Source organism: Indicator indicator, chromosome 30 (genome assembly GCF_027791375.1).
Source record: "Indicator indicator isolate 239-I01 chromosome 30, UM_Iind_1.1, whole genome shotgun sequence".
Classification (NCBI taxonomy): Eukaryota; Metazoa; Chordata; class Aves; order Piciformes; family Indicatoridae; genus Indicator; species Indicator indicator.
Genome location: NC_072039.1, coordinates 13,285,758 through 13,305,219, shown reverse-complemented (window position 1 = coordinate 13,305,219; position 19,462 = coordinate 13,285,758). Strand labels below are relative to the sequence as shown.

The following is a 19,462-nucleotide window of genomic DNA, read 5'->3' as shown; positions in this document are numbered from 1 at the left end:
TCACATCTCAGCAAGGCTTTTCTGTCATGGCCTTGGCACAGCCAGTTGGTAGAAGAACCTTGGAAAATGTGTAGCTGTGGGGAAAAACGGACCTGGCCACTGTCCCTCCTCTCTGACACTTGGGTAGTGTGGTGGGAAGCCATGAATGTGCTGAACCTGGCCATGGGCTTTGGCCAGTGCTGTGCTCAGAGGACTGGAAGTGTCTGATAGCTCTGCCCTGGAGAGGGTTTCAGAGCAGACACTGCCCGAGCCAGGCAATGACCAAGCTGCCCACATCTTGCATGGGGAGGAGGTTCCCAGCAGCACATCTTCTGACCCAGTGATTCAGGAAAGCAAACAAAGGGTTACCCTGGGACTTGGGTTCTATCTGCAAATGGCAGAAGGAGAGGTAGCAGTGACAATACCTTCCCCAAACCCCTTCCTACCAGCTGCCCAGGCAGTGGTGGAGTCCCCATCCCTGGAAGGGTTTCAAAGCCATGGAGATGTGGTGCTGGGGGCCATGGTTTGGTGGTGCCCTGGCAGTGCTGGGTTAAGGGTTGGACTTGATGATCTGAAAGGTCTCTTCCAACCCAAATGATTCTGTGACTCTCTGAGTTGTCAGACAAGGTTTGCTGAGGGGCTTCTCTTCATTTGTTTCCTATCTGTGGTTGCTGAAGGCAACCTGATGATCTTAAAGGTCTTTTCCCAACAAAATGATTCTATGATCTGCTCCTTGAACTTGGGTTGAAGTAGCCACCATCTCCAAGTGTGGCGTAGTTGGAAGAGGCAGGATTGGTGATGATGAGACAGGGAGAGGGAAGGAAGGGGATGGAGAGGGCCAGTGTGACACCCAGCAGGGTTCTAGCATCAGTCATCATTTGCAGAAGGAACTCAGCATCACGGCTCTGCTCCACCACCCTCCTGTGAGGGTGCCAAGCCCTGGAGCAGGCTGCCCTGCCTGTTGTGGAGTCTCCTTGCATGGAGAGCTTCCAAAGCCCCCTGGGCATTGTGCTCCTGGGCAAGCTGCTGTGGGTGCCCTGCATGAGCAGGGGGTTGGACCGGATGAGCTCCAGAGGTCTCTTCCAACCCCACCATGCTGGAATGCTGGGACCCATGTTATTCCCATGGCTGAATCCTGACTTTCATGGCTCCAAGCCAGGCTGGCCCCAGGCCAGGGCCTTGGCCAGTTGCTGTGTGCTGGAGAGGGATCCCAGGTGAGGCAGGCAGTGTGAGGCAGCAGCCGGGGGTAAATATTTGCTCAGGGTGGCCCTGGCGTGTCCGGGATGTGCTCCTGCACCCAGCATCCAGCTCAGTGCCGGGGCAAAAAGCCACCAAGGCACCTCAGGTTAATTGAGAAGAATCAGTTAACTCACATCAAACTGGGTGAGAGCAGCTGCTCAGCCACAGGGCATGGTGCTGAGCCATGCATGCCCCTCACATCTGGCTGCCAGCAGCAGGTCTGTAGAACTGTGAAGAGACTCTTGAAAGGTTTCACATGTGTTTTACAACCTTCAGCTGGTCTTCAAGGGCTGCACCACCAGCTCTGAATACCAATTAGTGCCTGGGTCATGCAGCTGGGTGCCAGCTGAGCCAGTTCAGGACACTCACGGTGGTCATCAGGGGCCATGCCCCCCAAGTACCCATGAATGTGAGGTGGTTGGTGATTGGGGGGTGATTAGGGGTGGTCACAGATGCTGAGGGGCCTGGAGCAGCTCTGTGAGGAGCAAAGGCTGAGAGCCCTGGGGCTGAGAGCCTGCAGAAGAGCAGCCCCAGAGGGGAGCTGAGCAATGCTCAGCAAGAGCTAAAGGAGCTGTGTGGGGGCAAGGTGTTGAGGACAGACTCTTGTGAGTGGTGCCCAGGGACAGGACAAGGGGCAGTGGGCACAGACTGGAACCCAGCAGGTTCCACTTGAACAGAAGGAGAAAGTTGTTTGGTGTGAGGGTGCTGGAGGCCTGGAACAGGCTGCCCAGAGAGGTTGAGGAATCTCCTTCTCTGGAGAGCTTCCAACCCCCACCCTGGCCATTGTGCTCCTGGGCAAGCTGCTGTAGGTGCCCTGTTCTAGCAGGGGGTTGGACTGGAGGAGCTCCAGAAGTCCCTTCCAACCCCACCGTGCTGGGACTGTTTGATTCTGTTAGTTGCCAGAAGCAGAAGTCGGTGGTTCCCAGAGGTGCTGCATCCCTGGTGCTGAGCCCTGCCTCCAACACCTTTGCTCCCGTCTCCTGGGGAGCATCCCAAATCTCCAGAGGGAAATGAATGGAGAAGGATGGATAGTTTGAGACAAGGTGGGGAGGGGACAGTTACCTCTGCACCCACCTTCTGCAGCCACCATGCAGGTCCTAGAGCTGAGGAGAAGCTGTCACCCCTGCAGCCGTATCCCCCTTGGCCACTCCCTGCCGGCCGTGGCACTGCAGCCCTTGCTCAGCTCCCGGTTGGTTACTGAGCCTCCTGCGCTGCCTCTGGCCTCGGCACAGCTCAGCAGCCACCAGGACGCAAAAGCCAGCCTCACCCACTGCCGTCTGGGCTGGGGCTGGCTGAGCCTGCCCCGAAGGCTGGGATCAGCCTGCAGAGCTTGGGCAGAGGGAGAGCTTTCTTCTGGTTTCAGTTTTTGGAGGGTTTTTTCTCTGACTGCAGGAGCAAAAGGGAAAGTGGAAGGAGTTTGGAAGGCAAAAATCATTAAAAATAGAGAGTGGACTTTTGTGGGGCTTTCTCATTGAGCTGCCACACTGCTGGTGCCCAGAGCTGAGCTGGCATCAGGAATGTTCCTGGGATCCCAGCTGTCGTGCCATTGGAAGGCTGAGCTGATGCCAGGTGAGCTGCTGCCCAGAGCTGAGTTGGGATCCCAGCAATGTGCCAGGTGAGCTGATGGCTGAGAGCTGGTTGGTGAAGGGTGGCAGGGGCAGCTGCTCAGATCCTGCCTCATGGAGACTTTTGAGGGCCAGATTAGAAAACCCAGACCTGGCTCCTTCCCTGCTCCATGGCAAACACAAGCACCTTCTTAGAACTGGCTTGGCATCACTCCTCTGCAGTGGGAAATGAGAGCTGGAGGAGGTGAGAAGGTGAAAAAGGCAGGGGAGAGCTGGAAGGACCTGGGGATGGTCAGAAGTGGTGGGCAGCCAGGGAGGGAGCCAAGCCCAGTGCCCAGCAGCAGGATGGTAGCAGTTGGTGGGTGTCCAAGCTGGCCATGTGGGTTGTACCAGGATGCCTAATGCCCTGTCTCCATCTTTCCTTTTGCAGATGTTCATCATGGAGAAGGTGGAGGGTGACCAGTGCAGCCTGCACGAGTTCAGCATCACTGGCTCCACCTATGCCCCCGAGGGACAGATGTGAGTGTGGGTCCTCTCTGCTGCATGGCTGGGGTGGCCCTGGCCTGGCTGGCAGCATGGCTGGGGGAAGCAGGAGGGTCTGGCTCGTGGCTGTGTCTGGGGGACTCCAGGCTTGCTCCTCAAGCTGGGGAGAAGGGGAGGGTTCTGTGGCAGTTGGCAGCCACCCTGAGCTCTGGCTATGGAGGTGCCAGCTCAATGCTGGGTTTGGGCCATGCTGGGCTCACAAGTGTCAGGTCAGGCTGTGGGGCAGTGTGTCCCAGACAGGCTTGGCACCTGCTCCTGCTCCTGCCTCTCCCTTCCTTAGCAATCCAGATAAAGAACCCTGCTTTAGAGCAGGAGAGGACAGCAAGAGTGGGAGCAGTGCTGGATGAGGCTGCTGGCACTTCATGCTCTTCAGTGCTGAAGCCTGCACATGTTTGGTATGGACCAGCAACTGTTCAAAAAACCCCAGCAGGGTCAGAAGGGACCTCTCGAGATCATCCAGTCCAACCCCCCTGCTCCAGCAAAGTCACCCAGAGTAGGATGCCCAGATCACAATGGTCAGAGGCATTTGGAAGCTCTCCAGAGAAGGAGACTCCATAACCTCTCTGGGCAGCCTGCTCCAGGGCTCCAAGCACCCTCACAACAAACAACTTTCTCCTCCTCTTCACATGGAACTTCCTGGGTTCCAGTCTGTGCCCACTGCCCCTTGTCCTATCCCTGGGCACCAGTGAGCAGAGTCTGTCCCCAGCCTCTTGCCCCCCACAGCTCCTTTAGCTCTTGCTGAGCATTGCTCAGCTCCCCTCTGGGGCTGCTCTTCTGCAGGCTCTCAGCCCCAGGGCTCTCAGCCTTTGCTCCTCCCAGAGCTGCTCCAGGCCCCTCAGCAGCTTTGCAGCCTCCCCTGGACTCTCTCCAGCAGTTCTCTGTCTCTGCTGAACTGGGGAGTTCAGACCTGGACCCAGCACTGCAGATGAGACCTCTCTAGGCAGAGTAGAGGGGGAGGAGAACTTCTCTTGACCTGCTGCCCACATTCTTTTTAATGCACCCCAGGACATCCTTTCCTTCTTGGCCACAAGGGCATGTCGTTGGCTCATGACAAACTATCAGCACCCCAAGATACATCTCCTTGGAGCTGCTTCCCAGCAGGTTCCCCCTCCCCTGTCCTGCTGCAGGAGGTTGTTCCTCCCCAGGGCCAGGACCCTGCACTTGCCCTTGGTGAACTCCATGAGGTTTCCTCTGCCCAGCTCTGCAGCCTGTGCAGGTCTGGCTGAATGGCAGCACAGCCTGAGGGGTGTCAGGTGTCAGCCTCCCAATTTAGGACCATCAGCAAACTGGTTGAGGCTCCACTCCATCCCTTCATCCAGATCATTGATGAAGATGTTGAACAGGACTGGGCACTGTCGTGACCCCTGGGGAGACCACTTGTCATGAACCTCCAACTAGACTCTGTGCCACTGACCACTACCCTTTCAGCTATGTCTTTATCTTTCAGCCAGTTTCCAGCCCTGCTGTCCACTCATCTCACCCACACTTCCCAAAGCCACCTGTGAGGATGCTGTGGGAGGTGTCCAAAGCCTTGCTGAAGTCAAGGTAGTCAGCATCCACATCCATCCATCCATTTGGTTGTTTCTTCCCAGCAATAGCCAGGAGATACTCATGGCAAATGCCAGCCCTGATACTTCCACCTTCCCAAAACATCAAAACCTATCCCTGAGTGTCTGCAGGCTCCCTCCTCCCACTGCCTTCCCCTGCCCATGACTGGGTGACACCTGGGCAGGAGGCAGTGACTCTCCTCTGCCCATTCCCAGCCCAGTGTGTTTTTTTGTGTCCCTCAGCACACAATTTTTTCAGAGTTTCTTGGCCGCTCCCTGTTTTCCGCTCCTGAGCTGCAACAAGGGCTCCAAAATGTTCTTTCCATTGGGACCCAGCACTGGAATAATCTGATCCCAATAAATGAAATGCCTGACAAATTAGTTTTCCAGTGAGCAGATGACCAGCTGGGTCTCTCCAGCTCCAGCCTGCACTTTCCTCTCCTGCACTGGGGTAATTCTTCATGCCCCCTGGGCACCCCTGGCAGTGGGTGAGACGCAGGGGCTGAGGTCCCTGGTGTGCTCAGGGCTACTCCTACCCAGCCACCTTTGTGCTCATTTCCATAACCCATTTAGGAATTAAAATCCCCAGCTTGCTGCTTGCTTGAGAACAGCCACAGGCATGCAGTTAAATGTCTGCAGCTTTGAATGCTCCCTTGGGTGCCTTTCAGCTCTCCAGAGCATGAAGCAGCATCAACAGGAGGAGAAGGCATTTGCTGCTGGCCCTACATCTACTCTGGACCTCCAGTAACTCCCTGCTTGAATTTCAAACTCCCCAGGAGCCAGCAATGGTCACAGGCAGTCCAGCAGGCAGCTGTGTGCTGAGCTGCATCCAGAGCAGGGAGAGCAGCAGCACAGGGAGGAGATTCTGCCTCTCTGCTCTGCTGAGACCCCACCTGCAGCACTGCCTCCTGGTTCTGGTGCCCCCAGCACAAAAAGGACATGGAACTGTTGGAGAGGGCCCAGAGGAGGCTTCAAAGATGATCAGAGGGCTGGAGAATGTCCCCTGTGGGGACAGGCTGGGAGAGCTGGGACTGTTCAGCCTGAAGAAGAGAAGGCTCCAGGGAGACCTCAGAGCAGCCTTCCAGTACCTGAAGGGGCTCCAGGAGAGCTGGGCAGGAACTTTTTACAAGGACTGGGAGTGCCAGGATGAGGGACAATGGCTTTGAGCTGGGAGAGGGGAGATTGAGAGTGGAGATGAAGAAGAAATTCTTGAGAGTGAGGGTGGAGAGATACTGGCACAGGTTGCCCAGGGAGGCTGTGGCTGCCTCCTGCCTGGAGGTGTTCAAGGCCAGGCTGGATGAGGCCTTGAGCAACCTGGGCAGGTGGGAGGTATCCCTGCCCATGGCAGGGGGTTGGAACTGGATGAGCTTTAAGGTCCCTTCCAACCCAACCCATTCTATGATCTTCATCATCATCATCCCTTTGAGGTCTTTCTGGTCCTTTGAAGCTTCTCTGCAGCCCCCTTTATTCTGGACCACTCCAAGAGTTTTATTTGCCTCCAGTGATGTTTTATTTGTCCTGTTTGGTAAGGCACAAAACACAGACCCAGGCCTGGAGCTGTGACTGAGGTTTTTCTCCCTCTCATAAGAAAATGTGGCAGGGGAAGGTGTAGCTCAGTGTTATTGTGGGCAGGAGGTGGGCTGAAGGCTGTGTGTGGTTTGTCTCCGCAGCCTGAAGGACGGGCAGCCGGTGCGGTGCGGGCAGTACGATGGGCTGGTGGAGCTGGCCACTATCTGCGCCCTCTGCAACGACTCCTCCCTGGACTACAACGAGGTGTGTGGGACACCAGGGCTGGGGAGGAGGTTTGTCCCTGGCTTCAGCCCATGCCAGGGTGATGCTCGGGGAGCTCTTAGCTGGGGCAGTGGGTGCCAGCATCCTGAGTCAGAGTGGCAGGTAGAGGACATGCTGTAAAGCTTCAGCTCCCTCTTTGTTCTGCTCTCTAGTCCAAAAAAGTCTACGAGAAGGTGGGAGAAGCCACAGAGACAGCCCTGACCTGCCTGGTGGAGAAGATGAACGTCTTCAACACCGACACCAGCCATCTCAGCAAGGTGGAGAGAGCCAACGCCTGCAACACGGTGAGTGGGGGAGGTCCCTGTTGCAGCTGCAGGGTCAGGAGGAAGAGGAGGGCTGTGGCACAGCTGTCACTGGAGCAGTAACCACGTGCAGGATCTAGGGGACTCATCTGCCACAGGGATGCGGTCCCCTGGCCTGCAAGGCACTGGGCTGTCTGGGGAGCAGACTGAGCAGTGGCCCTGGCAGGCTGATGCCAGCACCACGGGGACTGACCTGGGTCTGCATGTTAGGAAATATTTCTTCACTGAAAGGGTTCCCAACGTTGGAATGGTCTGCCCAGGGCAGTGCTGGAGTCAGCAGCCCTGGGGGTGTGCAACAGTGTTTGGACCTGGTCCTTAGCGACATGGTTCAGTGGTGACCTTGACTGGATGAGCTTGGAGATCTCTTCCAACCAAAGACATTCTGTGGTTCTATGGCTACATGAAGCTTCAGGCTGAATGACAGCTGGGCTCAAATTCAGCCAAGAGAACCTCTCAGTGGTGACCAGAGCTCTGGCTGCAGATGAGGAGCTTTGGAGTTCTGTAGCTCTGCAGCACACCTTTAAGTGCCCAGTTTGCAGGGAGCAGCTGTCCTCTATAGCATGGAACCCGGCCCTGTCCTGCAGAGCTGTGCCTGCCTGGTTGAGGCTGGCTCAGTGGAAACATCTATTTCTGATGGGAAAATATTCCATGATGGCTGTCCCCCAACTCCTGGCTTCCTGTAGTTCAGGTCTGGATCTACTCAGCTTTGGAATCATGCTGTTAGATCTCACAATGTCTTTGCTTGCCCAACAGAAGGAGTCTCTGTCCTGGCATCTTTTCCCCAGCTGTGTCCAAGCAGACCATAAGTCCCCTGACTGATTTCTGATAAGGGAATTTTCCAGCTGTCCAGCAGCCCAGCAGCAGCTTCCTTACATGTGCCCATCACTGACCTCCAGTGATGCTACGCTGGGTTTGCTCACTGGAGCTTCTCTCCTTGCTGTTGTGGGACAAAAAACCCTTCCTTGGTGTTTCCTGACAGGATTTCTTCACTGCTGCTTGATTTTGCTCCCAGCACTTTCAAACCCTCAGTGGGAGTTTGGGCTCCCATAGATTCATGGAATAGTTTTGATTGGGAAAGACCTTTAAGATCATCCAGTCCAACCATTACATAAGTCTGCCAAGGCTGATGCTAAACTATGGCCCTCAGCACCACATCTCTGCAGCTTTTAAACACCTCCAACCCTGGGGATTCAACCACCTCCCTGGGCAGCCTGTGCCAGGCTTTGAGAACCCTTTCAGTGAAGAAGTTTATTCTAATGTCCAACCTAAGGCCCCCCCCACTGGTGCAGCTTGAAGCCATTTCCTCTAATCCTATTGCTTGTTTTGTGGGAGAAGAAACCAACCCTCACCTGGCTCCAGCCTCCTCTCAGGGAGCTGTAGAGAGGAATGACGTCTCCCCTCAGGCTCCACTGAAATAAACACCCCCAGGTGGCTCATCTGCTCGTCCTCAGCCCTGTTCTCCAGACCCTTCCCCAGCTTTGTTGCCCTTCTCTGGACCTGCTCCAGCTTCTCAATGTACTTCTTGGAGTGAGGGGAACATAACCAAACTCAGAATTTGAGCTGTGGCCTCACCAGTGCTGAGTACAGAGGAACAGTCCCTGCCCTGCTCCTGCTGTCCACACCAATGCTGATCCAGGCTTGGATGCTGGTGGTCAATGGCATCCTGGGCTGCATCAAAAGAAATGTGACCAGCAGACTGAGAGCTGATTTTCCCCTATGCTCTGTTCTGCTGAGAACCTGGAGCACTATGTCCAGCTATGGAGCCCTCAACACAATAAAGACATGAACCTGCTGAAGTTGGTCCAGAGGAGGCCACAAAGATGATCAGAGGGCTGGAGAACTCTGAGAGAGTTCAGGCTGTTCAGCCTGGAGAGGAGAAGGCTCCAGGGAAGCCTTCTAGTACCTGAAATGGCTCCAAGTGAACTGGGGAGGGACTTTTGGCAAGGGTTGGGAGTGCCAGGATGAGAGACAATGGCTTTGAGCTGAGAGAGGGGAGATTGAGCCTGGAGATGAGGAAGAAATTGTTGAGAGTGAGGGTGGGGAGAGACTGGCACAGGTTGCCCAGGGAGGTTGTGGCTGCCCCTTCCATGGAGGTGTTCAGGGTCAAGCTTGATGGGGACCTGAGCAACCTGCTCTGACTGGAGGAGTCCCTGCTGACTGCAGGGGGTTGGAACTGGATGCTCTTTAAGGTCCCTTCCAAGCTGATGCAGTCTGTACTTCCATGGTCCTGTGATCACCAGTGTTGTACCAGCTGGGCAAGGTTGTCAGCCAAGGCAGAGAGCCCTGGCTGCTGTGCCCCTGCCGTGCCCAGCTGAGCCCCAGGCTGTGCCCACAGGTGATCAAGCAGCTGATGAGGAAGGAGTGCACGCTGGAGTTCTCCCGCGACCGCAAGTCCATGTCTGTGTACTGCACCCCTACCGGGCCTGGCCACAGTGCCGCCGGCAGCAAGATGTTCGTCAAGGTAGGGCAGAAGCTCCTCGGGACCCTGTGGGACCCTCCTCCCCCACTACTCAGCCCAGCAGGATGTGGCCTTTAGTGGAATGGGAGTGATGCTTTGGAGGGTGTCTCCTCCCTCAGGTGGTCCAGGAGCCAGCAGCAGGATCTGGGTCTTTGCAGTATTGATAAGAAAAAAAAAACAGGATTCAAACAATTTAGGAGGAAAAGGTGCTGAGTGTATGGTGCTGGGGCCACAGGAGAGCTGCCCCTGTGCAAAACTTGAGCACTGGGCTTTGTTAAAGGCTTGGACCTTCTGGACACCAGGAATTCCCAAAGGGTGATGTCCAGCTTCCTGCTGTAACCAGAAATAAAGAGGGGTTTAAAGGGCATTTTATTCCCAAGAGGAGAGATGCAGCAGGCATTCCCCCCTGCTGCCTCTGAGAAGGCTTGGATGTTGGTGTTCCCACTGGGAGATCTTCTGGGTGGATGAACTCTGTCCTCCAGGTCAGGTCAGGACCCTCTGAAGCCACCACCATGTCTGTGTCCCAGGCAGCAGTTTTAAGAGGAAGCAGGAGAAGGATTGCAAGTTTGATACTAAAAAAGCAACCTCAGGGGTCCTTTGTAAGGTCAGAGGGCTGGGTGAGATGCCAGGGTGCTGAAGGACGTTTGCCTGGGTCACAAAGCAGCTGCCAAGCATCCCACGTGCTCTCAGCAAAGCTTCACAGCCTGGGTCCCCTCCAGCTCTGGGAGGGAGGGATCTGCTCTGTGGGATTGTCTCAGGCAGCTGTGTAGGCTGGCAGGAGGCAGAGGGAACCTCCACTGTCTGGGATCTCACATGGGTTTGTCCTTCCCAAGCACAGTCCCCGCAGGCTCGGTCCCAGGCTGCCATCTAGTGTGCTATGTATGCTGCGACGCTGGGCTTTGTGTGCTGGAGCTCTGGGGAGGTTCCTTTCTTCTTTGCCCAACCTTGGTGCCCTCGGTCCCTCCTGCCACCTGCTCGGGTGCTGGTAAGATGTGCTCATCCCCCAGGTCTGTTCCATTCTCCTCCCAGGGTGCCCCAGAGAGCGTGATTGAGCGCTGCACCCACGTCCGCGTGGGCACTGCCAGGATCCCGCTGACGGCAGCGGTGCGGGAGAAGATCCTGGGCAGGATCCGGGACTGGGGCATGGGCATCGACACCCTGCGCTGCCTGGCACTGGCCACCCACGACTCGCCTGCTCGCAGGGACACCCTGCAACTGCACGACTCTGCTGCCTTCATCCACTACGAGGTAACACAGGGGCCTGAGCCAGCAGCCTTTTCCCACAGCTTTCTCCTGCAGCTTTTTTCCTAATTCCCAAAGTTTTCAACCATAGAATCACGGAATGGTTTAGATTGGAAGGGACCTCAGAGATCATCTACTCCAACCCCCTGCCATGGGCAGGGACACTTTTCAACTAGCCTTATCCAACCTTGCCTTGAACAACCCCAGGGAGGAGGCATCCACAGCCTATTGCAGACTCTCACCACCCTCATACTGAAGAACTTCTTCCTCAGCTCCAGTCTAGCCCTGCTCTCCCTCAGCTTCAAACCATTTCCCCTTGTCCTGTCTCTAGACACCCTGATGAAAAGTCCCCCTGCAGCCTTCCTGTGGAATAGCTTCAGGTACTGGCAGGCTGCTCTAGGGTCCCCCTGGGGTCTTCTCTTCCCCAGGCTGAACACCCCTAGCTCCCTCAGCCTGTCCTCATAGCAGAGGTGCTCCAGCCCCTGGTCCATCCCATGTCCTTTCAGCTGCCCCAGCAGCAATTTTTCTCTGGTTTCTTGTGGGCAGTGCAACGGCTCAGCTCCACCACCTGCCAACAGCCTGATCCCACTGGACATCCATCCACATGGGTTGATTACTGAGAGGAGTCTGTGGCCACCAATAGGGCTGGGGAAGAGCAGAGGGAAGTGAAAAGGCTTGGGAAGCAGGGGAGGGGATAGGAGCATGCCATTGCATAGGGAGGACACTCCTAGGAGGTTTGCTCTGAGGGGCTCCGTAGGATCATAGAATTGTTTGGGCTGGAAAAGCCCTCAAAGATCATTGAGTCTAACTGTCAATCTGAGACCACCATGGCCACTAAACCACGTCCCCAAGTGCCATGGCCACAGGTTTCTTGAACGCCTCCAGGGATGGGGACTCCACCACCTCCCTGGGCAGCCTGTGCCACTGCCCATGGATGGTGTCCCAGGGGGAGGGGTGCAGCTGCATGCCCAGGAGTTAAGGTGGGCCTGGGGCCGTCCCCTCCCCAGAGCAACCTGACCTTCGTGGGCTGCGTGGGGATGCTGGACCCCCCACGCAGGGAGGTGGCCTCGTCGGTGGCCATGTGCCGCAAGGCCGGCATCCGCGTCATCATGATCACCGGCGACAACAAGGGCACGGCCGTGGCCATCTGCCGCCGCGTCGGCATTTTCTCGGAGGCTGAGGACGTGGCGGGCAAGGCCTACACGGGCCGGGAGTTCGACGAGCTGCCCCCCGAGGTGCAGCGCCAGGCCTGCCGCCGTGCCCGCTGCTTCGCCCGTGTGGAGCCCGTGCACAAGTCGCGCATCGTCGAGTACCTGCAGTCCTTCCACGAGATCACCGCCATGGTGAGTCCCCGCTGCCTCCCCCTGGCCCCGGCCCGCCACCCCGGGGCCCCGCTAACCGCAGCCTGCCGCAGACAGGCGACGGCGTCAACGATGCCCCGGCCCTGAAGAAGGCCGAGATCGGCATCGCCATGGGGTCGGGCACGGCCGTGGCCAAGTCTGCCGCTGAGATGGTGCTCTCTGATGACAACTTCTCCACCATCGTGTCGGCTGTGGAGGAGGGCAGGGCCATCTACAACAACATGAAGCAGTTCATTCGCTACCTCATCTCCTCCAACGTCGGGGAGGTCGTTTGGTGAGTGGCTCCATGCTGGGCACCATGCTGTAGGGATGCAGCCCTGGGGCAGGTGACCCGTGGTCCTTTTTGTGTCCCCTGCCAGCGTGTGATGCCCAAAACTGTCACCCCAGGTACAAAGCGAGCAGCTCTGCCCCACCTTACCCCCCAGGGACAGGAGTGTTGTGATGCCACCCCCAGGAGCTGTTAGGTGAATGCTATGTCTGCTTAGAATCCTGGAGTCGTCCTGGTTGGAAGAGACCTTGAAGCTCATCCAGTCCAACCATCAACCTGGCGCTGCCAGGTCACCACCGAACCATGTCCTACCACATCTCCAGGGCTTTGAAACCCCTCCAGGGATGGGGACTCCACCACTGCCCCAGGTAGCCTGGGCCAGGCCTTGACTGATGCTTTGGGGAAGAAATTGTTCCTCATGTCATGGAATCATAGAATCATGGAATTGTTACAGTTGGAAGGGACCTCAAGGATCATCCAGTTCCAACCCCCCCTGCCATGGGCAGGGACACCTCACACCACAGCAGGTTGCTCACAGCCACCTCCAGCCTGGCTGCAAAAACCTCCAAGGATGAGGCTGCCACCACCTCCCTGGGCAACCTGTGCCAGTTTCTCACCACCCTCATGGGGAAGAATTTTTTCCTAACATCCAATCTGAATCTTCCCACTTCTAGTTTTGCTCCATTCCCCCCAGTCCTGTCCCTACCCGACACCCTCAAAAGTCCCTCCCCAGCTTTCTTGTAGGCCCGCTTAAGATATTGTCCAACCTGAACCTCCCCTGGGACAAGTTGAGGCCATTTCCTGTTGTCCTATTGCTTGTTCCTTGGGAGCAGAGCCCAACCCACACCTGGCTTCAGCCTCTTCTCAGGGAGCTGTAGAGAGCAATGAGGTCTCCCTCAGCCTCCTCTTCTGAAGGGTAAACACCCCCAGCTCCCTCAGCTGCTCCTCCACAGCCCTGTTCTCCAGACCCTTTCCCTGCTTTGTTGCCCTTCTCTGGACCCACTCCTGCCCCTCAATGTCCTTCTTGAAATGAGGCCCCAGATTTCAGCCCATGCCAGCATCTCAAGCAGTGCAGATGTTTGTGCTCAGGGTGTTGTCATGAGCTCACACTGACACTTTGCATCCATTCCTGGCCAGCTCTGCCTGTCCCTGCCCATCCCTCCAAGTGCCTTCCTCAGCCACAGCCTTGGTCTCTTGGGCTTCCCTTGCCTTTCAGCAGGGGTCTTTGGGTGGGAACAGGAACCTGTGTAGCCTGTTGGGTTTTGGCTGCACACAAATTTGAACAGCAACAGAAACAAATTTTAGCTACAGAATTCTGCCCTGGCCTTTGGATGCCTGACTGGAATCCGGCTGGGATTCCATCTGCAGGACTTTGGGGCATCTGGGTGTGGTGGTCTGGAGCAGCTGCTTGCTCCCCTCTGGCCTGACACAGGCACTTCCTCGGCCACCTCAGAGCTCATCTGACTTCAGCATCTCGGGTTTCTTTCTCCACAGCATCTTCCTGACGGCCATCCTGGGCTTGCCTGAGGCCCTCATCCCCGTGCAGCTGCTGTGGGTGAACCTGGTGACAGATGGGCTGCCAGCCACTGCGCTGGGCTTCAACCCCCCAGACCTGGACATCATGGACAAGCTGCCCCGCAACCCCCGGGAGCCCCTCATTAGCGGATGGCTCTTCTTCCGCTACCTGGCCATCGGCGGTGAGGCCCCAGGGCACAGGGGGGGCACAGCGTGAGGGTGGGCATGGGGTGCCATGGGGGAGAAGGCCCTTGCTGAGTGCTGGGGGTGAGGGTTTCTCTCTTGGCTGCAGTGTATGTGGGCCTGGCCACAGTGGGTGCAGCGACCTGGTGGTTCTTGTATGACGCCGAGGGACCACAGGTCTCCTTCCATCAGCTGGTGAGTCAGGAGGGGAAGGGGCCAGTGCGTTGAGCAGATGGCTGAGGGCATGGCTTCAGGCATGGACACAGGCATTGAGGTCTTCCCTCTGCCTCTCTTCTGTACTTATTGGAGCATTCCCAAATTCCTGGTGGAGAAGACCTTAATTGGTGGTCTCTCATGACACTCTCCCTCAGGTTCCTGTTTCCAACCAACTTGATCCAAAGATGCTGAGAGTAGTTTCTGAGCCTGAAGCTTCCTTGGGAGGGATCCAGTGTAGATCTGAACAAGGTGGTGGGGAGGCAGGTGCCATCACACTCCAGTGTCAGGTGGAAGGTGAATTTTTGATGGAGACACCTCCCTGTCTGCACTGGACAATCTCTAGGTCAGCATCGAACCACAACCCCAAAGCCCCAGCCCCCACCAAAGCTGGGTCCCTTTGGACAGTTTCAGCAGCTGCTCTGACTGTGAGGAGTTTCACAGCACCCCTAAGAATCAAGGTCCACCGTGTGGGCACCTTCCACTAGACCAGGTCATTGAAGGCCAGGCTGGACAAGGCCCTGAGCTTTAAGCTCCCATTCTGTGACTCTCTGTGGCCCCCACCCAGTCAACTCTTCCTCCTCTCTCCTGCCCTGCTGCTCTGCTGGGCATTTACCAGTGGTTTCCTGTGCCGACAGAGGAACTTCATGAGGTGCACTGAGGACAACCCCATCTTTGAAGGGATCGACTGCCAGATCTTCGAGTCGCGGTACCCCACCACCATGGCCCTGTCTGTGCTGGTGACCATCGAGATGTGCAACGCTTTGAACAGGTGAGGCGGCCGCAGTGCTGCTCCGGAGCCTTTCTGTGGGACCCAGTTTGTGCAGGGCCTCTTGGAACAGCTCTTGGTGGGATGAGAGCTTTGCTTTGACTCAGCAGAACCATCTGGAGCATCCTCACAGAGGACTGCTGGGTTTGCTTGGAAGAGACCCCTGCAAGCCAGGGCGCTGCTGTGGGCAGCGGTGGAGGAAGGGCTGGCGTGTGGCTGGTGTTGAGATGGGTGTCCAAATCCATGTCATGGCCAAGCCTGAAGCCAGACGGTCTGGAAGAGAAGGGCTGTGGGGTACAGCCTTGGAGAGCTGACCCCCACCTTGGGCAGGCCTGAGGAGGAGAGGCTCTTTGGGGCTCAGGCTGTGCCCTCCCTTCCGCAGTGTCTCGGAGAACCAGTCGCTGCTGCGGATGCCGCCGTGGCTCAACGTCTGGCTGCTGGGGGCCATCATTGTGTCCATGGCTCTGCACTTCCTCATCCTCTATGTCAAGCCCATGCCTGTGAGTACCTTCTGCCACCTCTGCACACAGCCCAGGGGCCTCCTCCTGTGGGTGTAGACATCCCTGGAACAGTCTTTGGGTCTGGAAGCATGTGGGGTGGTTGTTCCCTGTATGTGCCCTCAGGACCAGGTCCTGTGACTTGAACTACCATGGGGACCAGGAGGTAGCCTTTCCCAGAAAGGCTGAGGGATGTGGGGCTTTTTAGCCTAGAGAGAGAAGACTGAGAGGGGAACTTCTCCATTCTTCTGAATTCCTCAAGGGTGGGTGTCAGGAGGATGGGACCAGGTGTTTTTCAGTGGTGCCCATCAACAGAACAAGAGGTGATGGTCACAGACTCGAACATCAAAAGTTCTTTCTAAACACAAGGAAGAACTTCTTTATTTTAAGGGTGGTAGAGCCCTGGAGCAGGCTGCCCAGAGAGGTGGTGGAGTCTCAATCTCTGGAGATGTTCAAAACGTGCCTGGACTTCATCCTGTGCAACCTGCTGTAGGTTCACCTGGTGTGGCAGGGGGATTGGATTGGATGGTCTCCAGAGGTCCTTTCCAATCCCTTCCATTCTGCAGTTCTTAGAGTTACTTAAGTCAGAAGCTCTGCTTATAGGCACCACAAAGGGGTATGGATATCTCAGCTCCTTTTGGAGGCATCGCCTCCCTTTACAGTCCAAGCTGATGCTGCCTGGCTTGATGCCTAAGCATGGTGAAGATAAAGCGGGGCACAGGAGGTTACATTGTCCCTTGTCCCCTGCTAAGCACCTGTGAGCCCATGCAGCCCCAGCTCTCACTTTCTTCATCTGCAGGAGAGATGAAGGATGTTGGTTTTCACTCATCTTGGCCAAGAGCCACCTTGGGATCATGAAAGACCTTGAAGAGATCCTCTTCTTTGGGCTACCTGAATCCTCCCTCCTTGTACCTGGGATGTGACCCTTTCACAGTCTGTGCCACACACGAACTTGTCCCTTAAGCAACCCTCCTGTCTGCTTCCTAACTGACATGTCCAATCCCTTGCACCCTGCAGCTCATCTTCCAGGTCACACCTCTGAGCTGGCCACAGTGGGTGGTTGTAATGAAGATCTCCCTGCCTGTTATCCTGCTGGATGAAGGACTCAAGTACCTATCCCGCAACCATCTGGATGGTGAGCATGGGCTGCACCCTGAGCATGGTTTGCACCCTGAGCATGGGCTGCACCCTGAGCATGGGCTACACCCTGAGCGTGGTTTGCACCCTGAGCATGGGCTGCACCCTGAGCATGGACTGCTCTATGCTTGGTTGCATTTGTCCATGGCATTTTGCTTGGGGTTCATTGTGGCTTCGTGGACACCTCACTCAACTCCTCCTCTCATGTAGTGTTACTTGGTGTTCATCCACCTTTTACAGTGAGAAAGGGACTTTTTCTCCTATCCCTTCCTCCCCAGAAAGCATTCCAGTGGTTGGTACTTAGGTCTGCTTGAAGTTCTCCCTTAGGAACTGGAGCAGTAGACAAACCTGCCTCATGTTCTTCCAGCTGCTCTTGAACTTCTGGGAACTGGATCCCTTCTCTTACAAAACAAAACAAATCAAACACTGGTCCCTAAGCCTCCTTTTTTCTCCTCAGTCCTCCTCTCTTCCGCCCCTCCATATCCCTGCTGATCTTTTGTCTGCTGCAGATGAGACATGAACACCTTGTAACCTGGAGGGCACTCATGGCTTGGGTGGGTGAATGCTCTGCTGGGTTAAATACTGACTGATGGCACAGCTCAAAGAGTGGAGGCAATGGAGCTGGCTCCAGCTGGTGGTCAGGCACCAGTGGTGCTCCCCAGGGCTCTGCACTGGGACTGGTTCTGTTTAGCATCTTCATCAATGATCTGGACAAGGGATCAAGGCACCCTCAGCAAGTTTGCAGAGGGCAACAAGTTGGGTGGGAGATATGATCTGGTTGAAGGTAGGGAGGCTCTGCAGAGGGACCTGGATGGGTGGGATCGATGGGCCAAGGCCAACAGCATGAGGTTCTAGTGGGTCCTGCACTTGGGTCACAACAACCCCATGAATGCTGCAGGCTTGTGGCAGAGTGGCTGGACACTGCCTGGTGGAAAAGAACCTGGGGTGCTGGTCAACAGCAACTGAAGGTGAGTCAGGGTGTGCCTAGGTGAACAAGAAGGCCACCAGCATCCAGGCCTGGATCAGCAATGGTGTGGACAGCAGGAGCAGGGCAGGGATTGTCCCTCTGTACTCAGTACTGGTGAGGCCACAGCTCAAATCCTGAGTTCAGTTTTGTGCCCCTCACACCAAGAAGGACAGGGAGGGGCTGGAGCAGGTCCAGAGAAGGGCAACAAAGCTGGGGAAGGGTCTGGAGAACAGGGCTGGGGAGGAGCAGCTGAGGGAGCTGGGGGTGTTCAGTGTAGAGAAGAGGAGGCTGAGGGGAGACTTCATTGCTCTCTACAGCTCCCTGAGAGGAGGCTGGAGCCAGGTGGGGTCTTCTCCCAAGGCACAACTGGTAGGGTGAGAAGAAATGGCTTCAAGTTTCCCCAGGGGAGCTTTAGGTTGGATATTAGGAAAAATTTCATCTCCAAAGGGTCATCAGGCACTGGCACTGGCTGCCCAAGGAGGTGGTGGAGTCATGGCTAGATGAGGTGCTTAAGAGCTGTGTACAGGGAGATGTTAGATTATGGTTGGACTCGGTGACCTTAAGGTCTTTCCCAACCTAAATGATTCTGATTCTATGCTTCCTGCCTGCTCACCTTGCTGATGGTCCCTCCTGCATGGCTCCAGCTCATCCCTTTCCCTACATCCTTCAAATACCTGAGGGGATCCTTCAGGAAGGCTGGGGAGGGGCTTTTCATGAGGGTGTCTGGAGACAGGACCAGGGAGAATGGTTTGAAGCTGAGGCAGAGCAGGGTTAGACTGGAGCTGAGAAAGAAGTTCTTTGGTCAAGGGTGGTGAGACTCTGGCACAGGTTGCCCAGTGAGGCTGTGGATGCCTCCTGCCTGGAGGTGTTCAAGTCCAGGTTGGATGAGGCCTTGAGCAACCTGAGCTAGTTGAGAGGTGTCCCTGCCCATGGCAGGGAGTTTGGAGGAGGTAATCTCTGAGGTCCCTTCCAACCTGAGCCATTCTATAGTTCTGTGATTCCTCACCCAAGGACCAGCATCTTCCTCATGCCATCTGAGCTGCTGTGGCTCCAGCTGGGCCAGCTCTGTGCAGATGAGATCCCTTCAAGGATCAACTCAGGATCTCTTGATAACAAGCCCAGGGAACTGCTTTGCTTCTGACCGCTCACCACTGTTCTTCTTCTCTTTCTTCCCTGTGTTTCAGGAGAAGAGGACAAGAAATGAAGGGCCCTGGGGAGCTGCAGCTGCCGCCAGGCTGCGCCCTGGTGACATGCACTGGAGCCTTGCATGCTGCCCGTGCAGCGGCGCAGGACATGCATGTGTCCCACCAGCAGAGCCATGGGCACCTCGCCCACAAGGACAACCCTGATCTTGTTTTGTTTTGTAGCTTTCTTCTTCCTGTACATGAGCAGTGCAATCTGGAGAGCTGGCAGAGGCCTGGGACACAGCTCTGGGCGCCTGGCTCCTGGCCACGCCGTTCCCTGGGCATTTCTTCCTGCCAAATTTCAGCCCTCTGGGCAGTTTTCACCCTGCCTGGGTGAGCTCTGGCAAGGTGTCCTGCTGGGAGACCCCGGCAAAGAGCTGGGATTTGAGTGATAGCCTGAGTGCAGGCAGGAGCCTGCCTCCCATGGCAGGGTGGGATGGAGCTCCTGGGGCTGGGCAGGGCTTGGTGGTGGGTGAGGGCAGGGGAGGGAGGTGAAGGGGCCATGGGTTGGGGTTGCTGACCCTCAATGATGTCCCTGGGCATATCACTGTGGCTACTGCACTCTGCGTGGGTGGCCACAGTGTCTGTGGCAGCTGCAGACACCTGCCCAGGGTGAGCAGTGGTGGTGTGGCCAGTACGGAGATGTTTGTTGGGTCTGGGTGAGTGTGGTGGAAGGTGAAGCTCTCCCTATTTATCATACTG

The 19,462-nt window shown here is 56.3% G+C and overlaps 1 protein-coding gene across 1 annotated transcript in view; it reads left to right on the top strand.

The window, feature by feature from the left end:
• The window catches only part of ATP2A3 (ATPase sarcoplasmic/endoplasmic reticulum Ca2+ transporting 3), a 57,271-nt gene extending 38,466 nt beyond the window's left edge, over positions 1-18,805 (top strand). Inside the window, exons 9-21 of the mRNA XM_054394505.1 lie at positions 3,214-3,302; positions 6,544-6,646; positions 6,817-6,948; positions 9,302-9,427; positions 10,454-10,672; positions 11,674-12,009; positions 12,081-12,301; positions 13,790-13,992; positions 14,103-14,188; positions 14,845-14,978; positions 15,358-15,475; positions 16,490-16,607; positions 18,761-18,805. Coding sequence (XP_054250480.1) covers positions 3,214-3,302; positions 6,544-6,646; positions 6,817-6,948; positions 9,302-9,427; positions 10,454-10,672; positions 11,674-12,009; positions 12,081-12,301; positions 13,790-13,992; positions 14,103-14,188; positions 14,845-14,978; positions 15,358-15,475; positions 16,490-16,607; positions 18,761-18,780 — 1,905 coding nt within the window. The 3' untranslated portion in view covers positions 18,781-18,805. The remainder of the gene's footprint in view (positions 1-3,213; positions 3,303-6,543; positions 6,647-6,816; positions 6,949-9,301; positions 9,428-10,453; positions 10,673-11,673; positions 12,010-12,080; positions 12,302-13,789; positions 13,993-14,102; positions 14,189-14,844; positions 14,979-15,357; positions 15,476-16,489; positions 16,608-18,760) is intronic.
• The last annotated feature ends 657 nt before the right edge of the window (positions 18,806-19,462 follow it).